We start from the raw sequence: 18,646 nt of genomic DNA on the forward strand, positions 1-18,646 counted from the left end.
ACAAAGGAAGACGAGGACAATGAGGGAACAGTTAGAGGAGAACACGGAACCAAGGGATTTTATCTAGACTGGGGAGAGGGCTGAACTGGAGGCTTTCCCAAGGATGTGACGTTTGCATTCAGTGCTGAAAACAAAGTTCCCTAGGCCAGGGGGCAAGGGTGAGAGGAGCACTCCAGGAGGGGAAGGCTGGCACGTGCGAAGGCATGTAGCCAAAGGCAGTGTGTTGCATTTGAGGAAGAAGAGGCTGTCCCGAGTGGAGGGATGATAATGTCCAGTGAGACTAGAGAGGCAAAGGGCAGCTCAGCTCCACAGGACTTTCAAGGTCATGTTCAGATCTGTGGACTTTATCCCAGCAGCCCAGGGAAGAAGAGCCTCCAGAGGATTCTAAGTGGCAGGTGGGTGAGGAAAGGTTAACAGACCGCTGAGAGTATCAGGCTCCTGTATTCCAAGACTCCCTTTGGCTGCAAAGAGAAAAACAATTTGGAAGGGGAAAGAATTATGTGGACAGATCAGAGAAGCCATGTCATAGGTACGAGCAAGACTGGGGGCTGGGACAGGGCCCGTGATGCCCAGATGGGGAAGGGCATGGAATTGAGAGATATTCGAGGGAGAAACCAGCAAGGGCTGTGCAGTGTAGTGAGAGAGCTACTGGACATGCATGGCCTGTAGGAATTAACCGGTTTTATTTTGTTTATGTATTTTTATTTTTTTGAGTTAACCTATTTTAAATGGGACAGAGAGAAACTGGCTGAAGTGGAGGAGGGTTGTGTTAGCTCTAACCAGGAAAGGCACCATGGAGAAAGGACATACTTCTGAGCTGAGGCTTACTGAACATAATGGTTAGATGTGGACATGCAGGAATGGGGGAGACTGGGGACCCCAGTTGTTCCCTGCGAACCTGTTCCACAGTTCAGGAGATGGGTTGTAGTCCTAGTGTGCTTTATACATAGCTTTCTAATTGCCCGGTGAGGAGTAAAAGTTGAAAAAATAAATTAGGTTATCTTGAAAGAGCACAGAGACACTCATCTAACACTGGCCGGTGTGTGTCGGATGTCTTCTCCGTGACAGGCATTGTCATGATAGAAGTTGACATCACATTGGCGCTACCCTTCGAATGCTACGGCCCAAGCTTATCATCTTCACAGCCCAAGGAGCAGTCCCTGAGGCGGTCCGAAGCCCACCAGCATCCATGTCACTGGGGGAGCTAGACTCCCAGGCTTCTCCCCAGACCAACCAAATCTGACTCTCTGGGCTGGGAACCTCCCTTCAAAGCCACCTCACTGGAGGGTCTGGACACCCCTCAAACCCCTCGAGTGTGAAAGTGGGGTGAGGGGACAAAGGAGGAAACAAGCATTCTCCAGGTGACTGTGCTCTGTGCGTGACAAGCATTTCACATATTAATTAATTAATTAATTAAACCCTCCCCATGAATTCAACCCTCCGCCATGTTTCTAGTATCGTGACCTCCGTCTCACAGACAAGGAAACACAGGATAAGGAATTGACCCAGTGACACGACTCACATTATAAAATGAAGGTTTCCAAAGGTGAGATCTCTTGTTTCACAAGCGACATTTTTTTAAAGCTCAACATGACAGTCAAAACTTGAGACAGACCACTGCCTTTTAGCTTGGCAATAGAATGGCATGGGTCCATGGGAAGAAAATGCTTCATGAAGATCTATGATCTTCCCAACAGGAACAAACAGGCAGAGTTCCTAGGGGCATCTCTCACACAGAAAGAGCAGTCAAGGAGAGAGGGAACACAGGGAAAAGAAAGGCTCAGGGAAGAACAAAACTGACTCACGGGTTGGTAAACCGAGTCAGGCAGGCCTGAAAATCACCAGGACGGCCACTTGGGGAGTGACATGCTGCTATCGCTTGACAAAGTCATTTGCTTGCAGATAAAATGGCCTCTGGAGCACAGAAACTCCCTGCAGAGCCATTTCTACAGGGAGAAACAGCAAGCAAAAACATCAACACCCTCTCCTCCCCCTCTGCTGGCATTTAAGTATAACCACCTGGGTCAGGTACTCCCTGGCCCCTACTGGATTGCAGATCATACCCAGCAAAGCAGACACAAGCCCAGAGGACCAAACCTGCAATTAAGCCACCGGGAGTCAGGAGGGGAGAATTGGCAGGTAAAACAAACAGGCACGGAGGCTGCTGACAAGGGTGGAGGTTTAATTCTGTCGAGCAGGGAAGACTGGCAAGCATTTCCCAACTGGAGCAGATTATTGCAGTGGAGGTGAAATATTTCATAGGATATTTTCAGAGGGAGATGCATGCAGAGGAAACTGTTCCAAATTTTTTTTTTTTTTAAGTATCTTTGCAGTAACAAGCTAGGTAGGAGCATGTGGGTAATTGATGCATATGCATGAGAGCATAATTAAGAACTATAAGACCTGGAAGATTTTCAAGCTCTATGGCAATTATAAACTATGAAAAAATACCCTTCCTTGGGGTGGAGGGCTATTATTCAAGCATCTCTCCTCATTAGGGTAGCTGGAACTTACATAAGCACCACACAGAAATGTAATAAACAAGGGTGAGCCGTCATAAACTAATAATGATTCCTCGCTTTGTGTTTTTCCAAGAGTCTTCCCACACATTATCTTATTTGATCCCTACGTGTATTAGTTTCCTATTGCTGCTGTAACAAATTACTACAAATTGAGAAGCTTAAAATAACACATTTTTTTTTTCTATTATAGTCCTGGAAGTCAGAAGTCCAAAGTGAGCCTTCCAGAGCTAAATCAGTGCATCAGCAGGGTGGTTATTTCTGAAGGCTCCAAGGGAGGATCTGTTTCTGGTCCTTTCTAACTTGCAGTCCTTGGCCTGTTGCCCCTTCCTGCATCTTCAGGGCCAACCATGTAACACCTTCAATCTCCCTCTGCCTCTATTACCACATCCCCATCTATCCCGCAGGTCTCCTGCCTGCCTTTTGCAAGGACTCCTGTGAACACATCACACCCATATGGATATTCCAGGATAATCTCCCCACCCCAAAATCCTTAATTTGATCATATCTGCAAAACCCCTTTTGCCATTTAAGGTAACAAATTCACAGCTTCCAGAAATGCAGATGTGAAAATCTCTGGGAGTCGTTACTCAGCCAACCACACTGCACAAACCCTAGAAAGTGGGTCCATAAATCCCAATTTGCAGATGAAGAAACTGACTTGCCTTTGTTGGGTAAGGTCACACATATGTCCCACTGATATTTACCGAGAGTCCTCTGTGTGGCAGACACTATTGCATACGCAGCGGAGATAAGTGTACTTTGAAAAGCTTACATGCTAGCAAGGAAAAGAGATGTGAAAAGTTTCACATAGAGGGCACCTGGGTGGCTCAGTCGGTTAAGCATCTGCCTTCCACTCAGGTCATGATCCCAAGGTCTTGGGATTAAGCCCTGTATCAGGCTCCCTGCTCAGCTGGGAGTCTGCTTCTCCCTCTGCCCTTCCCTTCTGCTCATATTTATTCATAAATAAATAAGAAAGTAAATAAGTAAATAAATAAATAAAATTTGAGAAAAAATAAAGATTCACAGAGATACAGATACATTCATGCTACAGAAGAAAGGAATAGAGTAGCAGGAAAGAAAAACAACACAGGAATCACCACATCGGTTGGGAGGTTTACCCAGGGGAAGACTGAGAGAGTGGGGTTTGTGCCGAGACTGAAGACATACGGGAGGAGACAGTCACATGGGAGGGAACAGCATGTGAGGCTGAGGGAACAGCAAATGAAGGTGCCCTGAAGCAGCAGGGAACTTGTAACTGCAAGAAGACCGGTGTGGCTGAGCATTCTGGGCAGATGTTGCTTCTGCCTGGAAGTGTTTCTCGATCCTGGATTGTGAGCCCCCTTTGGTGTCGCGTAACACCTGACACTTAGCTCTACTTGGAGCTCCACAGTGATCTTAATAAACCTGAATATTCGGCTCCCCTTAACTAGGATGTGAATCACAGAGAACCAGACTGGGTCTGTCCATCTCTATTCGCACAGTTCTGGACATGGAATAAAGGTATGAATGAGTAACGTACAAACGCTTCCTCTATAAAAGTCCTTGTGCCCATGGGATTAACGGAGCCACACAGTTACTGACACTGTAACTATGCACAGAAAATTGTTTTATTTTTCCATAGCTCATCTGACTTTCTCAGAAGCTTCCCCTTCTCTGCTCACTTGCCCTCCACCTGCTAGATAGTGAGGGGGAAATCCTGTATTTGGTTTATCTGGCTGGATTTTTAGTTTTATGTGTCAGCAGCTTCTTTGCAGAACTCACACTCTTTAGCATACTGAATCTTTGAGATTTCTGATCTTTTCCCACCAAGACAGCCTCCAGGGAGACTAAGAGGGCTTTTCTGCACATCGTCCTGTCCCTCTTCTATGCCTTTGCTCAGTAGACACTGAATGCTTCCCTGTTGGAATGGAAGCTGTTCGAAGACGAGGACTATACCAGACGCTCTGGGCAGTATTGAAAGTGTAAAGTGAAATTTCCTATGACATGAGTACCATTATTAATTATAATTAAGAGAGGGGGACACATCACAGCACAAGAGAGTCAGCACTCTGTAGCTAGCTAGGAAAACAAACATATGGCTAGTGATGTACTTTTCCTTGGTCTCATTTTCATTATCTGTGAAATACTGAAAATTTAAAAAAATATACAGATAACATTCCTTGGGTTCAATTTACAAAACCAAGGTGAAAAAGATATCTGGGGAGGGAAGTCAAGAGATCCAGAAAAGAAAGTGAGATTGTTGTCCCCACTCCTCCGCCCACCCTGTCTCCCCTGATTGGTCCTCGCAACATTGTTTTTCATTCATCATCACTAGCCCTCAGGAAGATTCAAATTAAAACCACGTTGAGATATCACCTTATACCAGTTAGAATGGCCAAAATGAACAAGACAGGAAACAACAGGTGTTGGAGAGGATGTGGAGAAAGGGGAACCCTCTTCTGCTGTTGGTGGGAATGCAAGTTGGTGCAGCCTCTTTGGAGAACAGTGTGGAGATTCCTCAAGAAATTAAAAATAGAGCTTCCCTATGACCCTGCCATTGTTTTTCATTTCATCGAATGTTTTAGGATCTCTCCCTGGGATTCTAGAACATCCACTGTCCTCTGATCCTGCCTTCTTTTCCAACCTTGCCTTTTCCTGGTTTTATAACCTCAGGCAAACTGTTCTAACATCCCCCTGCTTGATTCCTGATCTGGAGCTATCCCTCCCTGCCTCACCACTGTTGGAGGCTAACCAGAGGAATATGATGTGGCTCCAGCCAGAGAGCAGAGGCTCAATTCACGTCCGTTCCTTCCAGGATGGGAGGCCCCCCACCCCCGCCCCCAGACAGCCCGTTTTACCTTAGATCCGTCCTCCGGTCTCTACTCGGGGCATGCAATGCCTTCCCACCTGGGGCCTCTCCATGAACCCTTCCCAGCTTCTAAAGCCCAGGGCGACTTCCCCTCCAGGAAGCCAGGTCAGGATGTCTTCCTTGATGAATACTTACTACATCGATCCTAGGTAGAATCCTTTATCTCAGGCCTTCATTCTCATATATTTGTTCCACATGGGTTCTTCTTCTTCTTTTTTTTTTTTTTTTTCCAGCTAGCTATAAAACCCCTGAGGACCGTGTCCTAGACATCTAAGCACAGAGAAGCCAAAGTGGAGGGGGGAGCTCATCTCCACTCATTGGCTGAACGTATCTAGCTTCTCCTTGGCCCCAGGACCTGCAAACTCAGACCATAGGCTCACAGAGACAGAGCCCGGCAGCCCAGCCAGACCCACAGGCTCCGGCAGCAGTCGGAGGCTCCTCTCAAAGGGAGAAGGTGGTAAGAAAGCTGATTTACCCATAAGTAAATAACCGTTGTAATTACGGAACATAATTCTCAGCAGACCAGCGGTTGGAAACCAATTTGCATAACAGACGTGGTTATTCATGGAAATGTTTGTGATTTATCTACCAAAGCAGATGAAGACCCTAAAATTAATGTGTGTGCCAGCCCCAGTAAGCCAAACGCTCATTTCCTCACCTTCTCCTTGAGCTGCCAATGGGTCAGGTTCAGCGTCTGCAGGTCCCCTTGGCACTGGGCAGCTCTGGACCAAGCACAGGTCTGAGCAAGCAGCGCAGGAGCGAGGGTGAGGAAATGTACAAACCAGCATTTTCCATTATGCCGGGAGGTGCTCACGGCCAGCGCCCGTCTGGCAGGGGTCTGGCAGGAGTCTGCTGTGTTCTGAACACCCCTGACCAGAGCCCCTCTTGAAGGAGGACAGAACATGTGAAGCTAACAGAGAAGTGGGTAGGTTCTGAAACACAGCTCTCTGCAGACATCAGAAGCATTTTAGTGATTTTTCATGAATATAGGAGCATTCATGAAAAAGCTGAATTTTCACATCTTGGCCCAGAATTTCAGATGTAATTAGTGAATGAAGGTGCCCCCTACACGCCCAGGGAAGCAGCAACCGCAGATGCAACCAACAGAGTCATCTATAAACTTGACGAACGTGACATACCATGAAAGTGCCATGTCTGGGGGTGCCTGGGGGCCTCAGATGGTTAAATGTCTGTCCTGGGCTCAGGTCATGATTCCGGCTCAGGTCCTAAGATTGAGACCCGTATCAGGCTATTTGCTCAGCAGAGAATCTGCTTCTCCCTTTACCTGCTGCTCTCTCTGCTTGTGCTCTCTCGCTCACTCTCTCTCTCTGACAAATAAATAAATAAAAATCTGGGGCACCTGGGTGGCTCAGTGGGTTAAGCCTCTGCCTTCAGCTCAGATCATGATATTGGAGTCCTGGGATCCAGCCATGCATCGAGCTCTCTGCTCAGCAGGGAGCCTGCTTCCCTTGCTCTCTCTCTCTCTGCCTGCCGCTGTGCCTACTTGTGATCTCTGTCAAATAAATAAATAAAATCTTAAATAAATAAATAAATAAACATCTTAGAAAAAGAAAGTGTCATGTGCTATGATGAAGAACCCTGGAAGCTATGTTTCAAACCTCCCCACGGGGTTCTGATTTAAGTAAGGCCCCACCAGTCGGCACCCTGGGGGGTGTCCAGGCAACCCACACCATGTAAATCACCCACACTCCTGGAGTTCACGGTTTAAAACCAAGGTAGTCAGGAAGAGTCTCAGTTTTGAAGCAAACGGACTGCTTTCCAGCCCCCTTTCCTTATGGGGCCGTACTAGCGAGAGCTTGTACAATCAGGGAGGAGACGGAGCCATTAGGGAACTCATGGGCAGTCCCCAAAAGGAACCTCAGAAGTCTGGGGCTCTAAGGAGGGATTCACACTTGAAGATGCAGACCTGGGGTTTAAGTGACTTGTTTCTCCTAAAGATTAGCTTTTAAATGCCTATTAACAAAATTTGTTTGTTTACCTTTTTTTTTTTTTAATTCTTTGTAAGGGAGAAAGAGCTTTGAGTTTCAAAATCCCAAACTTAAAGTCAAAGGTTGGCTCTGCTTAAGTCCCGTGCACACTTGCTATTACTTTTGGCATAAATGGTATTTATCTAAGCTCCCATGGGCTCCTAGGGCCAGTAGGCTTCAAGGGCACAGTTATTAGTGAAATAAACTCACCCATGCCAGGCTTTCCATGCAGCTCAAGGGCGGGTCACAGTCTCTTTGCTCGGATCCAAGGGGAACCCGCACTCCTGAGAGGGGTGTGTTGCCTACAGGGAGCTCGGCTGCAGGCACAACAGGGAGGGCACCCACGGGTGCCAGAGGGCCCACCCTGCACACTCGGCGACGCAAACCAACATAGAATCACCTGGAAAGTTGGGCAGCGTGGACGGCCACGAGCTCCGTGCACTCGCAGGAGGACGGCGGTGTCATACATGCGCGCAAGCAGACGGGTGACAGTAACTGACAGCGGATGGCGCGCGGCGGGGAAGCAGAGCTCAGTGCCGTGGCAGAGGGCTGTCCGGGGGGACAGGAGTGCACAGCTGGCAGCACAAATATTTAATCACTGGAAAGGCCTCCGCTACAGCGGCTCTGGCTCATCTCACTGTTTAGCCATGTAATGATTTGTTTGCCTTTCCAGGTGCCCAGAGGTGGCCCTTCTCGGAGGGCGGGCGTCCCCACCTGGTCACTCCAAAGGAACAGCCTCCGTTGACAGTGGACGGATTGAATTCCCAGGACACCTCACTCCACATACGTGAGCGTGATGGGTGAGGACCCGGGTTCCCAGAGACGGATCACTTCTGGGTGCCCTGACCTGGGGGTTTCCAACCAGCTGAGCGTTGAACTGGGAAGGTCCCACAGGTCATCGGAGACCCAGCTAGAAAGTAGCTGCTTCTCCTCCTCAGCCTCCCACTGCCTCTCATCAAGGGGACTTCCAGCATGCTTTCTCTATCTAAAAAAGCATCGGATTGTTTTTAGTGTAGAATGTAGACCGTTGAAAGGCATACCCAAGAAATGACGAGAAATCCGGGGAACTGGCCACATGGAGACTGTCTTCAGCTGGGTAGAATGAGGAACCAGCCGTGGGGCGAAGGGAAGACATCCCAGCTGTGGAATGGGAGGGCTGCAAGTGTCTGAGAACCCTGTCCGAAGGCTGGGCTTCTCCCATCTCTTAGGACAGTCAAGACTTGGGAATAACTGACCACCTTCAGCTCAGCTCTGCACTCTCCTTCCTGGGGTTGAGCCGACTGCACGAGTCCTACTCCTGATGCAGTGCTCCCTGCACCCTCCCTACCCTGTATGCACACATGGCCGGCACTGCACGGCTGAGAGCACTTGCTATTAGCAAACCCACCTGGTTACCAGACCTGATGCTATGTCCCCCAGCGTGGCCTCTACCAGTAATGAAAATGACAGTTAGACTCGAGTTTTCTTTTATCTCTCAACTTATTGAGAATCTGAACAAGGAAGAGGGATGCTATGTACTGGGGTCTCTCAACAGCTTTGGGGGAAAGGGCACAGGGATTGAAGCCAGGAGCCCAAAGTCTGAATCCTGACCCTAGTTTCTGGTTGTATATGGGCAAGTCATGGAACCCCACAGAACTCCAAGGGTGGTTTGCAGATCCTTCCAGGGCCCAGAGGGATCAAACCGTTTGAGTAATAGTGCTAAGCTGTTCTTGTCCTTGTGCATTGTGGCAGCATGTACACCAATGGTGCAGAAGCAGTGTGGGTAAACAGCAGGCGTCCTGCACCCAATCCATCCAGTTGTCACCGAACCCCACACTCTCACCCCAGTCCACACTCCCAGTGAAAAGGGGGGAATATATGCCAATTTCACTTAAGAATATCTTTGATGAAGCAGTAAAAATGACTAATTTGATTAAATCTCAACCCTTGAACTCATGCCTTTTCATATTTTGTGTGAGGAAAGTACACTTAAAGAGAGATGAACAATGGAATACCCCGGGGAGACACTTCCTGGTGAATAGCTTTCCCTGGCACACGAGAGGGCACATTTCCGGCAAGTTCCAGGGTTCACATTTCCATAGGTTCTGCCATATGGCACCATAGGGACTTCTCTGCCATTCATGAGCCACAGATGTGCCCTCTTCATCAAAGTCTGGGCCGGCTCTGTGAGGGGGAAGGAAGTTAGCTCTTGGCTACCCTGTCTCAGCCCTGGGGGTGGGGGGAGCACATGACTTTATTCCTGCCGGTGTTGTATTGTTTAACTCTCTCATTAAGCTTTCTCACCCAATCTCTCCTTACTCCAATCCCCTTACAGTTACAAAGTCTTCATAGAAAAGCTTTCCTGTTCACCATCCTGTGCATTTCTCTCTCCTGACTGGGCCCAGATAGCTTCTCTGACAATAAGATGGTTTCCTCCAAAAGATCATCCCCAGGAAAGGAAGTCCTGTGTTCAACAGCCCCACAGTGTTCAGTAAGACTCTGTGGTAGCAAAAGGCAAGTTTTATAGCTCCTGTCCGGAAAGTCTGGTCTTATTGGCATGAGTCTAGGTAGAAAATGCCTTGTCTTATTCACTGCACGTGTCGTTTGCTTCTTGGACCATGTCTATCACACACCTCACAAGATGGGTGGAACAGAAGGGCGCCTGGGGGGCTCAGTGAGTTGAACATCAGACTCCTGGTTTCAGCTCAGGTCACGATCTCAGGATTGTGAGATCAAGCCCTGAGTCCACACTCAGCAGGGTGTCTGCTTAAGATTCTCTCTATTTCCCTATGCCCTTACCCCTTATGCTTATACTCTGTCTCTCTCAAATAAATAAATCTAAAAAAAAAAAAAATAAAAATGAATTGGACAGAAATACCTTTCCAGCTAATTGGGGAAAACCAAAGCTGAGACACATCTATGAAGTCAGGTGTTAGCCTCTTCTTCCTCCCTTTTCTTCCCTAGCTCCCTCAAGACTCCCCTGATGGAGTATGGCCTGGGCAGGACAGCAGGGTTTGGGGACACCTCCTGTATACCCTTTCCCAGGGCTGCCCTGTCCTATCGCCCTTTCAATAAGCCATTGCCTGGGTCTCTGAGACATGAGGTGGGATGGGGCAGCCACCTTGCCCCATCTCTCATAAGAACAACTCATTCCTCAGCCATGAGAGTGAGGACAGGCAGTAGATCTGACTGGAAGGGCACCTGTGAGGACTTCCGGGGTTCTAAGAACCGGGGGAGAGGGCCCAGAAAGAGAGAAGTCATGAGAACCTCCTACTTCCTGTAGACCTTGGGTCGCCACTGATGTTCTCTAAACTGCTTCCCATTTCTCTCTCTGCCAACCTGACCCCTGCTAAGCTACTAGAACAGTCTCTCCAGAACATGTACCCTGCTACAGCCGCTTGTCTTGACAGCCAGAGTCCCTCTCCTGAGGAGTCTGCTTTCTCAAGCTCGGTCCTGTCCCATGCTATTCCTCTTATCCAGGGCGTCCTTCTGTCCTGGGGTTCGTCTCTGAGGCTTCATGCTGAGTACGTCCTCCAGGAATGCTTCCAAGACTCCCAGGTAAGTCCGAGATCTCCCGTGTGTTCTCTATACCCTGCGCTGGGCTGACTTTCTTGCATTTTCCTCCAACCACACTGCAACGTCCTTAAGAACAGGAGCTGAATTTTCATCTCTGTGTCCTAGGATCTAGCCTAGCCTATTTTTTTTTTAAACAAAAACTATGTAAATAATAAAATCAAGTACCTATGGGGGGAAAAAAAATAAAGGACTAGCTGCCTTATCTGTGCTTTAGTTGTTGAATAAACATTAGCTGTCACTAGAGCCTGGGCTTATTAACAAATAAACCAAGACATAGAGTTTGCCTCACTTAACTCCCCCAGCTTGTACGTAGCAGAGGCTGGACTCTGACCCTGTTTTCTTTGTGCTCTTTGCTTAGGGCAAGGGGAGGAGGTAGTGGGGGTTACCGGCAGATCGTCCAGGCGGTGTGGTCTTTGGCATTGCTCGGTGTTCTTCATGGCAGCTGGTTTGGGTGTGGTGGACTGGTGGGGGGTGGGCACGGAAGGGTCCCTTCTACCCAAACCTTGAATCTTGTCTTCACCACATCAGCCCTTCCTGCTGACGGTGGGGTCGCAAGCACCAGACTTGAGGTTTGAGCAAGGAGCCTACAAGCCAGAACGGGCTGGTGCCCAATGACACAGCTACTCCATCAGAGAGATCCAGGGACAGGGTTGGCCGGCAACAGTGGCCGCGAGCCAGGTCATCAGCTGGGAGCGTGGACTCCCAGACTGCATTTCCCGGGCTTACAGTGGAGCCATGGGGGGGCACTGATGGGCAAACGACGCAGGACGGAGGGCCTCGGGGGCCTCTCATGTGTTTGCTGTATCCCGAGTGTCTGGTGCTCCCCGTGGCTCACGTACATTCAGGTATATTTTGTGTCTACTCCGCTCCTCCCCCCATCTGTTTACACCCCAGCAGCCCTCTATCTCCGTCTAACGTGCCGTCTGCTTCCTCACTTAGTAAGATCGAGTCTCATCCGTTGGCTTCCCTTATTTTCTAGAGCCGAGTCAAATATTCTCAAAACATCCAGCCAATGCACATGATGCCAGGTCTGTTCCTAGAGCACTAAGCCTCGGCTGTGTGCGAAACCGCCACTATACAGTGTGCAAAGCTCTCTCACACTCCAAATCTTATTTAGTCTTTGCCACCACCATCCTATGAGGCAGGAGTTCCCACCAACTGCGGGAAGTTTAACAATGTTCCTGAGGCCACACAGTCGCACGGCCTGTCGGTGGCAGGGGAGAGGTCGGAACAAGCCAACTGGCTTCTGGTCAAGTGCGTCTCCCATGTCGCCAGCACCTCCTCCCAGGATCCTTTCTACCCCCCCGGGAGACCCCACATTTCACAGCACAACTCACTGAATTCAGACCTCTCCTGCCAGCTCCCAAGCCTCCCAGCCCGGCCCTGCCTGACCTGCAGCCGCCACCACTCCTGCACGCCTGGGTGTGGGACACACACATTCACGCTCACGGGGCACGGATCTGGAGCAATGAGCAGGCCTGAGCAACCATCTCACAGCACCGCTTCCCCGTAACGTCTGCAAACCCAGAAGCTTATCACAGACTCCTAGAGTCCGCAGGAAGCCTGCCTGCACCCCGCTCCTTCGAGAAGTTCCTCCACTCATGAGGAGATGGCAGCAGTTTGAGGAGCCGAGTGTCCACACCTCAAGAATACCACGGTCCTCTCTGCATTAAACCCCAGGCCAAGGGCACTCTCACAATCTCTGGTTTCTTCCTTCCCAAGTTGCCAAAGACCAGGAAAAGAAGGTTCTTGGTGAGTTACCCATCTGAGCTGCCCCCAGGCCACCCCCAACCGCACTCTGGGGAGTGAGGTTTAGCACACGGGCCAGCTTTGCCAAGGAACCTGAAGCAGGCTCACTTCCCCTAGTGTGTGAGGGACCAAGGGTAAAAGGTTGGAGGAAGCAACCTAGGGGCCCACGCCTGGCCCTCCCGCTGGGTCTGAGCTGCTGCCCGCTAGGTGGCCACAGGGCTGCATCCCACCGTCCCTGTTGATGAACAAATTGGTCTGAGTGCTGTGTGAGGGCAATGTCAAGCATGTTGAGGTTTTCTCTTGGGGGAGACTTGATGTGAAGCCAGTGGGAGGGAAGTCAGAACAAAAACAACCCTCATTTCAATCCCCTCGTTCAGCCAGAATGAAAATGAATCTGGGAACCAGATCTTTTGTATGAAAGCTTTCCAAGAGATGTTTTCTAAGTAGAATGGAAGCTTGGGTATCAAGCATCAGAGACTTGTGGCCTCTGCTTTGCCCCGGTTAAGAAACCATCTAGCTTTTTCCCTAATAGAGAGGGCACAGCAGAGGCCCGGTTCTGGGCTGAGCTATTGAAGTGTGTGATCCGATGCGATCCACAGGGCACCCTCCGGACTGCAGACGGGAACATTTGGGACTCGTGAAGGGAACTTACACCAGGAAATGGGAGAGCTGGCCTCAAGCAGGCATCTTTTTTTAAAGCCAGGCTGTGCTCTTGCAAATTTGTTCTGTCCAGAGGCAGATTTAGAAGTTATACAATCCAAGTTCCCCCAACTGCACACATAACTTCCTAAAATAGTTGAGCTAGGAAGTTAGGGAACTCATCTTCGGCCCCATGGACAGCTGGTCAGGGAAACAAAAAACAACCAGACTCCCTGAAAGGTGAGGCCTTCCACTATCTTCCACTACCTTCCACTACCCCCACCAGGCCTGCATTGGGCTACACCACGTCTGGCCTTTTCTGCTTCTGCAAGCAGGAGAGGCTGAGTGAGCTCAGAGTGGAGAGGAGGACTTACCAACCTGGCCTCACCTCAGTCTGGATCTGGCCCAGGACCAGCTACCTCCCACGGCTCACATAGCTTCCGCGGAAAGTAAAAGGCTCCGGAACCTGTCCCAGATGGTTAATGCTTTTGGGAGGAGGAATTCTGAATACGTAAGAGAAAATGATGTCCAAGTCCCCAAAATGTCAAAATAAGAATGTCTTCAGGGAGAGTCTAATGAGCTTTTGGGGGGTGGTTTGAACTGGCCCTGGGACCAGGGTATGGCCCAGGACCCCAGAGTGAACTATCTTGGGTCACATCAGAGGGACCTTTTTCAAGGACAATCATTACGTTTCTGTAAGCAACCCTTATATGCTAACATCTTCGGTTAGCATCTCGAATACACACTGACTCTTTTGTGACAGGATTCACCTGAATTACTTCAAAAATTGTCCATTCATTCGGTGAACCTCAAACATGAGCTCGGCATCAAGCTAGGGGCTAAGCTAGGTGGCAGGGCTCATGGGTGAGTGGACTGGGCATGGTTGTGTCTCTCAAGGAGACGCCTTTACAATAAAAGCTTGAAAACATAGTTTTGCCTTTTTCAGAAACAAAAAAGCTATGTGTTACTTGCAGGACAGGATTTGTAAAAGCTCAGGGCATCCATTCAAAACTAAGCAGAAGCAAAGAAGCAAGAAAAGGAAAGTGAACCTGCATGGGGCTGACGTTGGCCTTTTGAGCAGAGTTAGACTGTGAGGGCACTAAAGGGACCAGATGCCCAGACTGGTGGCTGAAGCTGTCCCCTGCCGGTCCTGGGCCAGGAAGGAGCCGGTGTGTGGGGGCAGAGCGCCATCTAGTGCTGGAACAGCCTCAGCGCATGCCACACAGGCGGGAATAAAGGCACCCGTCCCTGGTTATCTTCAGGTCCTGACCTTTAGGGGTGAGTGCCGTTCCCGCCATTTTGTCAATGATGCTGTGGAGATTCAAAAAGGTGAACCAGGAAAGGGGTTTGAATTCAGTTCTTCTGTCTTGCCCCCAGGTCACTGTCTGTACCCTACTGACTTCCTGGCTTTGCTGGTGGGAAAGAAGGGCCTGGAGGTCTCAGAACGAGGCTTGAAGTTCCTGGGTGATGCCTCAGCCCTGCAGGAGAGGACCCGGATGCTGTGATGTGACCGAGCTTAGAGGGCCCTGGTCACGACCTGCCTGGGCCACCTGGGACATGCCGTTCCCTCAAGCAGAGCTAAGCTCTGGGTCCACTGACCTGCTGGCTGCTATCCAAATGTATGATTCCATCCTTCACCCGGGTTTTTCACACACACACACACATGCGCATGGGCGCGCACACACACACCTGTGCAGTACCCTCCATGGGGAACTTGGTTGTTCTCCCCTCGGTTTCTAGTTTCTAACCTTTTACTAAGCATCATCTAGCAAGAAGCCTTGCCCCACCCATCACAGAGCCAGGCCACCTGCCAGTCATCTGCCACCCCGAAAGATTGTCACTCTGGTACCCAGGGCCCAGTACAGGGCCTGGCCCACTGTAGAAGGTGGCCAAGTGCCTTCCCACAGAGGGCTGAGTGCCTAGCTGCAGGACCGGAGCCAGGGGCAGCCCTCTGAACCATGGCCATGCCACACCTCCTCACTCTAAGGTCAGCTCTAGATCGCGACTGAGCTGCCCAGCAAAGTTCCTGGAGTAAGTTCTGGTCAGTCTGCCATCTCGTAGAAGACTCTCCCAAAAGTCGCCTGGTCTGTGGCCTGGGAAACCACCAGCTAGCAACCTGGAGTCTGTCTGCCTGACGGGAGGGGAGTATTCATAACCAGACGGCCACTTTCTCAGAGGTTCCCGGAGCTGAGTCCCTGACACCGGTGACCAGGGCAGTCCTCCTGAGGCTGCACTTCAAAGACATGGGGTGAAGTGTTCAGAGAGGCGATGTGGAGGAAGAAGAGGAAAGTGGAAATGAGACAATGAAATGCTGGGTGTTTATGAAGAGCCGTCGGTAGGAGAAACCATGTTCTTAGACACAAAAATAAAAATAAATTATAATAGTTGTAAAAAAATACTTGTACTCCTTCAGGAAAAAAAAAGAGACACTTTATTTATTGAGTGCCCCCAGTATGCTGGCATTAGTTATCACATAATGACCCGGTGAGATAGACATCTGGGGGTCCATTTCACAAATGAGTAAACTGAGGCCCAACGTCATCCAGCTAGAATGTTCCTTCCTAACGTCTCCTCACTTTCATTACTGTTGGATTTTGTATACCTGGGTACAAAAAAAGGGCACTGGAAAAGAGCTGGTACTCAGGACCTGGGGCCAGTGACCCCAGATGGCCATCTTTCCAAAGCTCCCGGACTGCTGGACGCACAGCTTGCTCCAAAACTCAGCCCGGCGCAGCTGGCCCACTTTGACCTACCCATGACCCATGAAACTCATTTCCTCCTTTTTCCCCATTATAAATATAAATGCAGATATTTCACTGGGGAAACATCAGATTGAGAATCCCAGAGGCTAAAACCATTTCTCTAACCCAGCATGACAGTGGCAGGGAAACAGTGCTATTTACAGTCAGCTGCTGACTGCCTTGCCCCAGGCTCCAACTGGAATCTAGAAGGTTCTCTGTGGTGGCTGAGTTTTTGTATAAAACATGAGAGAAGGAAGCGAGAAAAAACAGGGGTAAAGAAAGGGCAGGTATTTTAGTCCTGGTCTTGGAACTGTCCTTTTTTTTTTTCCACCAGTTTGGGTCTTTTTTCCTTTTCTTTTCCTGAGATTTTAAAAGCTTGCACCAGTGCTCAGCCTGGTATGCTCTGCCTGCTTATGGTGGACGGGTGGACACCCCAACTTTCTAGACTCCCTGACCTCACCTGTCTTGGCACCTGAGGACCAATTTCTTGCTAATCCTTCACTGGGTTTGCACACTTCCTGCTTGTCTCAGTCAGGATCAAACTTCTGGCTTCTGACTTCCGGGAAATGCAGCTGCCCGCCTCTCAGACCTTCGGCCTGACCTCATTGACTCTTGTGAGGCCCATCCTGTCCCAGACATTTACTTGCCTCACGTGCCCCAGAGTGAGAGAGGATGGGGAAGGGATATTTGGGTGGGAAAAGGGCTCTGCCCCTGGTCTCTGGCCCTCAGCTTTGGGGGGCACTGGAAGGAATGGGGGAGGAGGTCAGCATGGCACGGGGCATCTGACTTACCACAGTGATAGGCCCAGGCGAGCGAGGGGAACATATGAGTGACGTAGGAAGGCAGTTCAGACCATTGAGAAGCTAAAAGGGAGGTTCTGTCAGACTTAATTAACTTCGTTATAAACACCTTCAGCGCCAAGCAAAACTAATACACTGTAACCCACGGGTTGTGAATGGGATGAAGGTATCATCTTCCTTGCTCCAAAAATCTCCCACACTGCCTTCGTGGAACCAAAGCAAGAGCTATTTAATTAAAACAAATATTTACAATGACAGAATCTAAGGACAGAGATACTGACAAATAAATAAACATAAAAATCCTGGCTATGATACATGATCATCATTTATACAATCAGTAATATCTCATGTACCTGGAGCTTCATGGAAAACCATTTTACATTTCATCATTTGGAATCAACAAAGTTTTCTCTAAGTGAAATACTTTTTGACTTCCGTAAGCCACGTTTAGAAAGTGTTTGCTCCTTCTTCAGTGCCCACTTATCCGACTGTCAAGCTTCCTTTTGTTCTGCCAACAGACACCCTTTTATCCCATCATTCAGCTTTCTCCCTGAGTCTTTTATGGGCTTGGAAACCAGACAGTCATGTCTATTAGAACAGTTTGGAAATCAAGAGTAAATAGAATTTTAACAAATGGGCTCTGAGTCGCTAAACTGTGAGTAAAATATATAGACTTTGGAAGATGGACTTTATTCTGGTTTTCCTCCAGGCTCTGGGGCTGGGAGGGATGCTGTGAAGATGCGGCAGCATGGTAGTTCAAAAAATCAGAGACACCAACCATCCACTGCTCAGCTTTATACTCCAGCACGGACAGGTTGCTCTTCTATAAAGTAGGCACACGGAGGCTTTGGGGACTGATCTGAAATGGATCTGATAGTCCAGAGGTCAAGTAAACAGACTGGCATCTATTATATGCAGGAAGCCCTTGGAGAACTCAGGTGTTTCAAATCCAATGGTTCCCGCCCCAATTTCAACCACCTGGAGATCCTGGAGCAGAAGACCGTCCAGTGCCCTCAAATGTCAGAGCTGGCCCAACCCACCTGGACCCCGCCAATCCTCTCATTTTCCATGTTCTCGAAAGCTCACTAGAGCTTCACCCCACCTCCACATGGTTGAAATCTAGCCTAGGCCTCTATCGATTTCTAGAAGCTGGCGCAGTTTTTTAAGGGCATATTAGTCTCTCTTCAGGTCTTGAAACCTAGACTACTGCCCCAAATGAGGTAACATTCGGCTGAGGTCACTGAAGCTGGACGGTCATGAAGGCAGGATTGTTAAAGGTTGAGACACCAACCCTGGAATCAGTTTGCTTAGGTCACATCAGGTAACATCTCTGCTTGTGAAAAGGTTGTGGCCTGAGAATGGCCATTGGTCTTTTCAAGTCCAAGGCAATCTCTGCTAACTCCTTTCCCTTTTTGCACACTGCCTATCCAAAAGAGAGGTCTGCAGAAAAGAAATCTTCCCCTCTGAGAAGATGATGACTGGAGACGTGGTCCTGAAGAACTGTAACCGGGTTGCATGTGGACTGGTGTCCGCCAAAAGCCACCTCTGAGCTGTATGCAAAGTCCTCAGCGAAGACAGACAGGGCCCCAGCCTTCTCAGGAGTACAGAGTCATCATCAGCCACTGGACATAATGGGGAAGCAAATTATGGTCAGTTCAGGCAGATCCCTGACATTCAGCTAAGGGTGCTTCATTTTTCGGTCACCAGACCCTGGAGCCTGACACAGGACTGGGACCTCCTCCCCTCTTGTTCCTGAGAAGCCATGGAGACAGGACAGTAATGGATGATTTAGCCAGAGGGACCA

The 18,646-nt window shown here is 49.3% G+C and overlaps 1 protein-coding gene across 1 annotated transcript in view; it reads right to left on the minus strand.

The window, feature by feature from the left end:
* Positions 1-17,046: 17,046 nt before the first annotated feature.
* Positions 17,047-18,646, minus strand: part of CAPN14 (calpain 14) — a 72,981-nt gene continuing 71,381 nt past the window's right edge. Inside the window, exon 24 of the mRNA XM_082742996.1 lies at positions 17,047-18,464. Within this exon, the coding sequence (XP_082599122.1) occupies positions 18,438-18,464 (27 nt within the window). The 3' untranslated portion in view covers positions 17,047-18,437. The remainder of the gene's footprint in view (positions 18,465-18,646) is intronic.

This window comes from Mustela nivalis (genome assembly GCF_964662115.1).
Source record: "Mustela nivalis genome assembly, chromosome: 8".
Lineage (NCBI taxonomy): Eukaryota > Metazoa > Chordata > Mammalia > Carnivora > Mustelidae > Mustela > Mustela nivalis.